General features: G+C 39.1%; 1 protein-coding gene across 1 annotated transcript; it reads left to right on the top strand.

Moving 5' to 3' along the window:
* Positions 1 to 645: 645 nt before the first annotated feature.
* LOC136170627 (small ribosomal subunit protein uS9-like) lies at positions 646 to 1195 on the top strand. The gene has a single exon (XM_065938984.1). It carries the CDS (start codon positions 695 to 697, stop codon positions 1076 to 1078), a length of 384 nt encoding a protein of 127 aa, XP_065795056.1. The 5' UTR covers positions 646 to 694; the 3' UTR covers positions 1079 to 1195.
* Positions 1196 to 10805: the final 9610 nt, after the last annotated feature.

The raw sequence follows: 10805 nt of genomic DNA, 5'->3' as shown, positions 1-10805 counted from the left end.
ACTTTAAAAATACAAATAAAGGGAAAAAGTCAGTCACTCTAACTATTCAGAGACGACCTCTGTGTACCAGTTAGCCTTTTCAGTGTAACAAATGACCTCAAACATCTCACTGGCATTACAACAATTAATTTTGATCACAATTCCATGGGTCAGTTCCAGCAGCTGTTTCAGGCTATGAGACTACTCCACAGTTGTCATTTTGGCTCAGGCTCAGTGGTTACCTGGAGAATGTCTGTGCAGAGGATGAGCCAGAACATGTGATATTTCTAAGACCTGAGTTCAGACCTGGTACACTGCTACTTCCATCCATGTTCCACTGGTGGCCAAAACAAGGTACAAGAAGTCCAACTCTAGGGTAGGGAAGTATATCCTCCCATGGTGATACTGGGGAAGGGAGTCAAGATTTGCTGGATAGTATTTCAGCACACTGAAAATATTTTGATGTTTATATTTTCTTTTTTCCTCCCCTATGTAATAGATTTTTATATAGAAGTTTATTTCTTTTATAAAAATTGTTTCTTTCCAATTAGTGCATGAAAAGATGTTCAATATCATTTAATCATTAGGGAAATGCAAATCAAAACCACAATGAAATAACATGTCACAACCATCAGAGTGACTATTATTAAAAAAACGGGAGCTTTTTCCGGTTGCGGCGCCGCGAAGTGAGGATCTCTTTTCAGCCTCTGCAGCCATGCCGTCCAAGGGCCCTCTGCAGTCAGTGCAAGTCTTCAGACGCAAGAAGACGGCCACCGCCGTGGCGCACTGCAAACGAGGTAACGGCCTCAACAAGGTGAACGGACGACCCCTGGAGATGATCGAACCGCGCACGCTGCAATACAAGTTACTGGAACCTGTTCTGCTCCTGGGCAAGGAGCGATTTGCTGGCGTGGACATCCGCGTCCGAGTGAAGGGTGGTAGTCACGTAGCCCAGATTTACGCCATCCGCCAGTCCATCTCCAAAGCCTTGGTGGCCTATTACCAGAAATACGTGGATGAGGCTTCCAAGAAGGAGATCAAAGACATCCTCATCCAGTACGACCGGACTCTGCTGGTAGCCGATCCCCGTCGCTGCTAATCCAAAAAGTTTGGAGGTCCTGGTGCCCCTGCCCGCTACCAGAAATCCTACCGATAAGCCCATCATGAAGATCAGGGTTTCCCTGTATAGCACCTTTATAATAAATGTTGTGGGATATTAAAAAAAAAAAAAAAAAAAAACACGGGAAATGACAAGTGTTACTGAGGATATAGAGAAATTGGAACCCTTCTGCACTGCCAGTAGTAAATAAAAATGGTATAGTAGCTGTGGAAAACACTATAGTGGTTCCTCAAAAAATTAAAAGTAGAGTTGCCATATGATCCAGCAAGTCCATTTCTGGGTGTATGTGTGTGTGCTAAGTCACTTCAGTTGTGTTTGACTCTTTGCAACCCCATGGACTATAGCCTACCAGGCTCCTCTGTCCATGGGATTCTCCAGGCAAGAATACTGGAGTGGGTTGCCACGCCCTCCTCCAGGGAATCTTCCTGACCCGGGGATGAAACTGGAGTCTCTATCTCTCCTGCACTAGCAGGTGGGCTCTTCACCACTAGCGCCCCCTGGGAAGTCCTTCTAGGTGTATACCCAAAAGAGTTGAAAGCAGGGATTGAAATAGTTATTTGTACACCCATGCTTACAGTAGCATAATTTACAATAGCCAAAAGGTGGAAGCAAACCAAATGTCTATAAATGGGTAAACAAAATGTGATACATCCATCCAATGGCATACTATTCAGCTACAAAAGGAAGGAAATCCAGACACACACTATGGTGTGGATGAACCTTGAAGACATTATGGTAAGTGAAACAGATTCCTCACCAAAGAACACTGTGTGATTCCACTGAAATAAGGCCCCTTGTTGTTTGGTTGCTAAGTTGTGTCCAATTCTTCTGCAGCTCCCTGGACTGTAGCCCGCCAGGCTCCTCTATGCATAGGATTGCCCAAGAAAGAACACTGGAGTGGGTGGCCATTTCCTCCTCCACCGGGTCTTTCTGACCCAGGATTGAGCCCATGTATTCTACATTGGCAGGTGAATTCTTCACCACTGAGCCATCTGGGAAGCTCATAAGGTACCTAGAATAGTAAAATTCATGGAGACAGAAAGTAATATAGTGATTTCCAGGGACTGGAGGGATGAGGGAATGAGAAGTTACTTAAGGGTCATTTGAGTTTGTTTTTCTAGATGAAGAAAGTTCTGAAGATAGATGATAGTGATGGTTGCAATAATACTGTGAATGTACTTAATGCCACAGAAATATGCACTTAAAATGATCAAAATGGTACATTTTATGCTATGGAAAGTTTGCCACAAAATGGTTTCTTTCTTTACATATGGCTTTAATTGTCTTCTTAACATTTCCAAGTCATTTAACATTATTTTATAGCATTATTTTTACTGAACATACCATTTTGCATATTAGATATAAATATTTAATTTCACATTATGACCATTTTTTGCTATTGTAAATAATACTTCTGTTCCCATCTCTGATTCCTTTCTTTAGATAAATTTCCAGAAATGGACACCTTATCTTCGACAAAGGAGGTGAGAATATACAATGGAAAAAAGACAACGTCTTTAACAAGTGGTGCTGGGAAAACTGGTCAACCACTTGTAAAAGAATGAAACTAGAACACTTTCTAACACCATACACAAAAATAAACTCAAAATGGATTAAAGATCTAAATGTAAGACCAGAAACTATAAAACTCCTAGAGGAGAACATAGGCAAAACACTCTCTGACCTAAATCACAGTAGGATCCTTTATTCTCTCCTCTGGAACCTCTTACACTGTTGGTGGGAATGCAAACTAGTACAGCCAATATGGAGAACAGTGTGGAGATTCCTTAAAAAATTGGAAATAGAACTGCCATATGACCCAGCAATACCACTTCTGGGCATACACACCAAGGAAACCAGATCTGAAAGAGACACGTGCACCCCAATGTTCATCACAGCACCGTTTCTAATAGCCAGGACATGGAAGCAACCTAGATGCCCATCAGCAGATGAATGGATAAGGAAGCTGTGGTACATATACACCATGGAATATTACTCAGCCATTATAAAGAATTCATTTGAATCCATTCTAATGAGATGGATGAAACTGGAACCCATTATACAGAGTGAAGTAAGCCAGAAAGATAAAGACCAATACAGTATACTAACGCATATATATGGAATTTAAAAAGATGGTAACAATAACCCTATATGCAAAACAGAAAAAGAGACACAGATGTACAGAACAGACTTTTAGACTCTGTGGGAGAAGGTGAGGGTGGGATGTTCAGAGAGAACAGCATTGAAATAAGTATATTATCAAGGGTGAAACAGATCACCAGCCCAGGTTGGATGCATGAGACGGGTGCTCAGGGCTGGTGCACTGGGAAGACCCAGAGGGATGGGATTGAGAGGGAGGCGGGAGGGGGGATCGGGATGGGGAACACATGTAAATCCATGGCTGATTCATGTCAATGTATGACAAAAACCACTACAATATTGTAAAGTAATTAGCCTCCAACGAATAAAAATAAATGGAAAGAAAAAAAAGAATATTTTACTTCAATTTAATGTTTGTTGTTTTCTGGTTTATAATTCTCTTTACTTTATAGGAAAGATCAAGAAAGGTAGGATACTAGAGTGAAAATCAAGCCTAATAGTAATTGCTGAATTACTTTTTTCTCTCTTTTTTTTATATGATATGGGAACTTTCTGACAAACATGCAAAAATGAGTCTCAATTCTTCCAACTCTTCTGCAATCTGGATTTCTTAATTGGTTTTTTCTTCTCTTTGAACAGCAGTGGTGTTTTTGGTTTATTTATTTGTTTTAAAAAAATATTTGTTTACTTATTTGGCTGTGCAAGGATCTTAGTTGCAGCACTAGGTATCTTTGATTTTCGCTGCGACGTGTTGGATCCAGCCCTCTGACCAGGGATCAGACTCCAGCCCCATGCACTGGGAGTGCAGAGTCTGAATTCCCTCAACAACATTTTAAAGTGAACATTTCATTTCAGAGTTCATTGTGGTGGAAACTTTTACTTTGACATTAGCTTTTTGAATATTACTTTGCATCTTGCTTTAACAATCTTGCAATAGTTTACTCTACACATGTAATGAATCCAGCCTCTCACGCCGGGTTTTCATATTTTCAGTGTAAGTAACTCATTATACAAAGTCAATTACTCTCATGTTTACCTGTACTTCCTTTGCTCTGTGCTTATTTCCAATTCATCCCTAGCTGCTGCCTGGGTTCAAATCCCAGCTCTGCTGCTTATTAATTCTAGGAGTTCAGGCAAATTGCTCATCAATCTTTATGTCAGTTTCCGGCCTGTAAAATGGGAACCATATTAAAATCTTCAGATTGTTGTTGTGAAGATGAAATTAGTTAACATATGTAAAGCACTTTGAACAGTGTCTGAGTCAGATTAAGACCTGATGCTGTTGCTACCACTATTATTGTTATCATTATCATCATCATCAATTTTGAAGCTACTTCAAGTTTTGCATAAGTAATTTCATTTTATATTTCTAAATTATACTAATTATACTATCAATAGGATGAAATTTTTGTCAAATTATTGATTGTAACAAATTTGATTTTACCAAAACAAAAGCAATAAATGTTAATATATCAAAATAAATATAATAAAATTATGTATGTCTTCATTACAACATCACAGTGCATCAAATAAAACTCACATAGGTACAGTAATAATTAAATTCAATTGTATTTGATATTTTTCCAGGTTTCAGCCATTTAAAAGTCCCTGTGTAAAAATCATAGCTTTTTACTTATGAGCATTACAAAGTTGTATGCATCAAGGTCTGAGAATAAAATATACTTTATGAAAGCTGGTAGCTTAATTCACAAGCTTTAATGTTTAGAGAGTGGCATGTGGCCCTCCGTGTGTTTTTGGACTCCAGGCCAAATGTTCCTGGATACCAGGGCAATGTGAGGTACGTGCTCAAGTCTCTCCATGGGAACCAGCCCTCAGGTTTGACCACTTGGTTAAGGTGGTAACCACTGGATCTCTACATTGGGAACATAAATTTCCCACTTTCATTCAGTTAGTAATCTGTGGGGTGAAGCTTTGTTTGCACTCTGTTTTAGCATCCATTGATAATCTTTGCAAAATCAGTTATTACTTTAGAGATTAAAAAAGGATGAGTTTTCTAATATCTTATTGCTTCTACATGTACTTGAAGGCATTTTCTATAACAAAGAACTTTCCTTTCTTCCTTGATATCCTTTGTCAATTTTCACTTTCTTATAATTAAAAAAATATATATTGAAATATATCACTGTGGTGACCACAAAAATGCACCTTTCAGATCTCTTGTTGTGAGGAATTGGAATTGACTGACAGTCCAGCTACTGCCTTTTGACAGCTCCTCCAAATTCATGCCAAGGTCACGCTTCCTGGGTTGATCCCAACCAGTGCCTGATGGCAAGAACAGTGCCCCAGCAAGACGGGGACTTCTTACTGGGTGGCCATGGCTCCTCACTGGCCTGGCTGAAACTTTCCTACAACTGTGCTCTGTCCAAGGCTCTTTCGACCAACCCTGCCTCTTTCCCCCTCTCCTTTCCAAGTGTCAGATCTGCATCTTGGTCCTTTTAGGCATCTAGTTCATAAATCTCTGGCACTTTGGGGCTTCCCTGGTGGCTCAGCTGATAAATCTCTGGCACTTTTAACATCATCTTGACTTCTTAGAAAGCTGAGCTAACACAATCATAAACCCAAGAATGTATAAAACACATATATACAGTTTATATAATAATGAAGCTATGTGAACCTATTACCCAGGCTAAGAAATAGAAAATTACTTATAATTCCCTCCTTCCTCTCCTTCACTTTAAAGTTAACCACATCTCTGAATTTTATGTTATCATTCCCTCCTTTTCCTTTATTGTTTAATTACTGGTATTCACGTTGCCAAACAGATGATAAGACTGATACAGGATTAATATCCAACATAGGTAAACAGCTCATACAACTCAATATCAAAAAAAACAAACAACCTGAAGTAGAAACAGGCAGAAGAACTGAATAGACATTTTTCCAAAGAGAAAATGCAGGTGGCCAATAGGCACATGAAGATGCTCATGTCACTAATTATTAGGGAAATCAAATCAGACTCACAGTATCATCTCACTCATGTCAGAATAGTTTTCATCAAAAAGAACACAAATAACAAATGTTGGTGAGGATGTGGAGAAATGGGAAGCCTACTACACTGTTGGTAGGAATGTAAATTGGTGCAGTCATTATGCAAAACAGTATGGAGGTTCCTTAAAAAACTAAAAATATATCTACCATATGATCTAATAATCCCCCTCCTGGGCATATATCCAGACAAAAGTATATTTAAAAAAGACACACATACCCCTATGTTCATAGCACCACTATTTACAATAGCCAAGACATGGAAACAATGTAAGTGTCCAGCAACAGATAAATGGATGAAGAAGATGAGGTACACATAAACTATAGAACACTATTAAGCCATAAAAAATGAAATAATGCTATTTGCAGCAACATGGATAGACTGAGATTATCAAGCTAAGTGAAGTAAGTCAAAGAGAGAAAGACAAATACCATATGATAGCACATATATGGAATCTAAAATATGACACAAAGGAACGTATTTATGAAACAGAAACATACTTATAGACAAAGAGAACAGATGTGGCTGCCAAGGGGGAGAAAGGGTGAGGGAAGATGGCTTGGGTTTTTGGGGTTAGCAAATGCAAACTAGTATATAGAGAATAGATAAATAACAAGGTCCTACTATATAGCACAGGGAGCTACATTCAACTTCTTGTGATAAGCAATAATGGAAAAGAATATAAAAAGAGAATGTGTATATATGTGTATGAATTACTTTGCTATACAGCAGAAATTAACGTAACACTATAAATCAATTATACTTCAATTTTAAAAACTCAAAAAACAGATTCAATTCAGTTCAGTCACTCAGTCATGTCCAACTCTTTGTGACACATGGATTGCAGCATGCCAGGCTTCTCTGTCCATCACAAACTCCTGGAGTTTACCCAAACTCATGTCCATTGAGTCAGTGATGCCATCCAACCATCTCATCTTCTATCGTCCCCTTCACCTCCTGCCTTCAGTCTTTCCCAGCATCGGGGTCTTTTCAAATGAGTCAGCTCTTTGCCTCAGGTGGCCAAAGTATTGGAGTTTCAGCTTCAGCATCAGTCCTTCCAATGAACACTCAGGATTGATCTCCTTTAGGATGGACTGTTTGGATCTCCTTGCAGTCCAAGGGACTCTCAAGAGTCTTCTCCAACACCACAGTTCAAAAGCATCAATTCTTCGGTGCTCAGTTTTCTTTATAGTCCAACTCTCACATCCATACATGACTACTGGAAAAACCATAGCCTTGACTAGACGGACCTTTGTTGGCAAAGTAATGTGTCTGTTTTTTTAATATGCTATCTAGTTTGGTCATAACTTTCCTTCCAAGGAGTAAGCGTCTTTTAATTTCATGGCTGCAGTCACCATGTGCAGTGATTTTGGAGCCCCCAAAAATAAAGTCTGCCACTGTTTCCCCATCTATTTGGCATGAAGTGATGGGACCAGATGCCATGATCTTAGTTTTCTGAATGTTGAGCTTTAAGCCAATTTTTTCACTCTCCTCTTTCACTTTCATCAAGAGGCTCTTTAGTTCTTCGCTTTCTGCCATAAGGGTGGTGTCATCTACATATCTGAGGTTATTGATATTTCTCCCAGCAATCTTGATTCCAGCTTGTGCTTCTTCCAGCCCAGCGTTTCTCATGATGTATTCTGCACATAAGTTAAATAAGCAGGGTGACAATATACAGCCTTGACATACACCTTTTCCAATTTTGAACCAGTCTGTTGTTCCATGACCAGTTCTAACTGTTGCTTTCTGACCTGCATACAGATTTCTCAAGAGGCAGGTCAAGTGGTCTGGTATTCCCATCTCTTTTAGAATTTTCCACAGTTTATTGTGATCCACACAGTCAAAGGCTTTGGCATAGTTAGTAAAGCAGAAATAGATGTTTTTCTGTAACTCTTGCTTTTTCCATGATCCAGCGGATGTTGGCAATTTGATCTCTGGTTCCTCTTGCCTTTTCTAAAACCAGCTTGAACATCTGGAAGTTCATGGTTCACGTATTGCTGAAGCCTGGCTTGGAGAATATTGAGCGTTACTTTACTAGCATGTGAGATGAGTGCAATTGTGCGGTAGTCTGAAGATTCGTTGGCATTGCCTTTCTTTGGGATTGGAATGAAAACTGACCTTTTCCAGTCCTGTGGCCACTGCTGAGTTTTCCAAATCTGCTGGCATATTGAGTACAGCACTTTCACAGCATCATCTTTTAGGATTTGAAATAGCTCAGCAGGAATTACATCACCTCCACTAGCTTTGTTCGTAGTGATGCTTCCTAAGGCCCTCTTGACTTCACATTCCAGGATGTCTGGCTCTAGGGGGAAAATATATATATGCATATACATATGATGGAATACTTCTCAGCCATAAACAAAAAAGAATAAGATTTTTCCATTTGTGGCAACATGGATGGCTTTGGAGGGTAGTATGCTAAGTCAAATAAGAGAAAGACAGATAGTATAATGATATCATTTACATGGGCTTCCCTGGGTAGCTCAGCTGATAAAGAACCTGCCTGCAATGCGGGAGACCTGGGTTCGATCCCTGGATTGAGAAGATCCCTTGGAGAAAGACATAGCAATGCTGTCTAGTATTCTTGACTGGAGAATCCCCGTAGATCCCATGGACAGAGGAGACTGGTGGGCTACAGTCCATGGGGTCACAAAGAGTTGGACACAACTGAGAGACTAATCACAGCACACATCACTTTTATGTGGAAATTCAAAATTATAATAAACTAGTGAATAAAACAAAAAGGAAGAAGGCTCACAGATATAGAGAACAGTGGCAGGGGGTGGGGCAACATAGTGGTGGCTGAGTGGGAGGTAGAAACTATCAGGTGTAAGGTATGCTACAAGGATATATTGTCCAACACAGGGAATATAGCCAGTATTTGCAATTACTGTAAATGGAATGTATTTTTAAAAAGTCGTATTAAAATATGAATGAAACAAAACAATCTACCCTTTAGTCAATTTCTTTGCTAGCATGCAAACTATCAGAGTATTTCCAAGTGCAGAGAAAAATCTTGATTCTAAATATAAAAACACTTGATGTTATTGAATTAAACACATGAACCTCAAAAACATCTAAGACTTATTTTACTTTTTAAATTTTAATAGAAATAACCTTCTATTTATTTCCTTTTCCTTAAAATTCCTGTTTTCTCAACAAATGGATTTAAAAAATAAATGCTCAAGAGAGATATTTTGTAATAAATTTAATTTTGATACAGATTCAGAAAGAAACGTCTCTTTAGCAAAGCCTGCCTGCTGTTTTGTTGATGGCAAGGCCAGATAGCAGTGGACTGCGCATGGGCCTTAATTTTTCCTATCAACCATTATCCTTTAAGATTTCTGGCTGTGTATGTGGGTATATATGTATGTTTGTGAGTGGATGTACTTGCTTGTGACTGCCTATATGTGCCTGAAGAGGCCTAATGGAAATGAGAAATTCGTCTACTTTAAGCACGTGAGGAGCCAGGCCTTTGATTATGACTATAGTTGAAGAGGCTGCTATCTAAAGGGCCTCTTGCTGTTTTATACTGCCTCTTGGTCTTGTCGTTGGCATAAAGTCCTTGTCTACAAATAGCAACTCCATTCAGCTCTGCTAAAGCTATACCTCTGGTCAGTGTTTCCTGGGAAGTTTCTTTAAAGTACAATGTGACTTACAGTTTGAAATGATAACTGTGGCAGGTGGTGAGCAACACTCAACGTGCTCTTTGCAGAAGCCCACAAGTAAACATTCCCATGGAAAAGTGATATTTTCTACCCTTTACATATTGGATTTAATAAGGAGTTAGTGTCAAAGTCACACGCAGAACAGAGGGAAGGATGTTATTGAATGCTCAGCATGGTATCTACAAAAATTGTCTGCTGAATGCAGCAAATTCCTTTTCAGGGCTGATAAAAGCCAAAATGGGCCTGGAATGCTGATATGAAGGGGAAACCAATATAATCACATTTTGGCTTTGGGCCCGGCTCTCTTTAAACTATGTCTTCTTTTTAGAGTCATGGGGAACACGGATCAGACATGGGGCCATTGACATCTCTTGCTTCTACCTGTGTGGACCTGCCACAACTGTTGGTGACCTGGAAGTCATGAAAAGAAAAGACTCCCTTTGAAATTCCATGATACTGTTACTAATGAAAGAACAGTTAGGATCTTGATGTCTTTAAAAGACTAAATAGAAGCTGAATCTTTGTGTTCAGCTCTGTAATTTAGTTAATACATCAAAACTAAATAGTTACTATTAAAAAAACTAGATGAGATTAAGTAAATTTTCTGCCTTTTTAATTTGTTTGGTTGTCTTGTCCCTGGGTGCATCTAGGTGAATTCTTTAACGTCTCTGATTTCCTGATTTCCATGTGCCATAAATTAGACTCTTACCAGTTCTGCAGGTATAAGCCTGCCTCACTTGCAGTAGAGTGAACTTGAGGTCACAACCTGAGTTCATCCTGGTGACTGGTATATGTGATGGTGCCTTTAAAATATCAGGATTACAGAAAGGCTCCAGAAGGCCCAATGGCTATTAGGGAATTGTATCTGTTTTTTGAGTACTTAAAATTTCTGATGTTAATGACTAGTTTCTCAGGAATTTTTGCAATAAGG

This window comes from Muntiacus reevesi, chromosome 6, assembly GCF_963930625.1.
Source record: "Muntiacus reevesi chromosome 6, mMunRee1.1, whole genome shotgun sequence".
Lineage (NCBI taxonomy): Eukaryota > Metazoa > Chordata > Mammalia > Artiodactyla > Cervidae > Muntiacus > Muntiacus reevesi.
The sequence above is the reverse complement of the archived record's forward strand: the minus strand, read 5'-3'. Positions and strand labels throughout refer to the sequence as shown.

What these genes read in the sequence shown, in the direction of transcription:
- LOC136170627 (XM_065938984.1), top strand. Translation starts at nt 695, where the DNA reads ATGCCGTCCAAGGGCCCTCTGCAGTCAGTGCAAGTCTTCAGACGCAAG.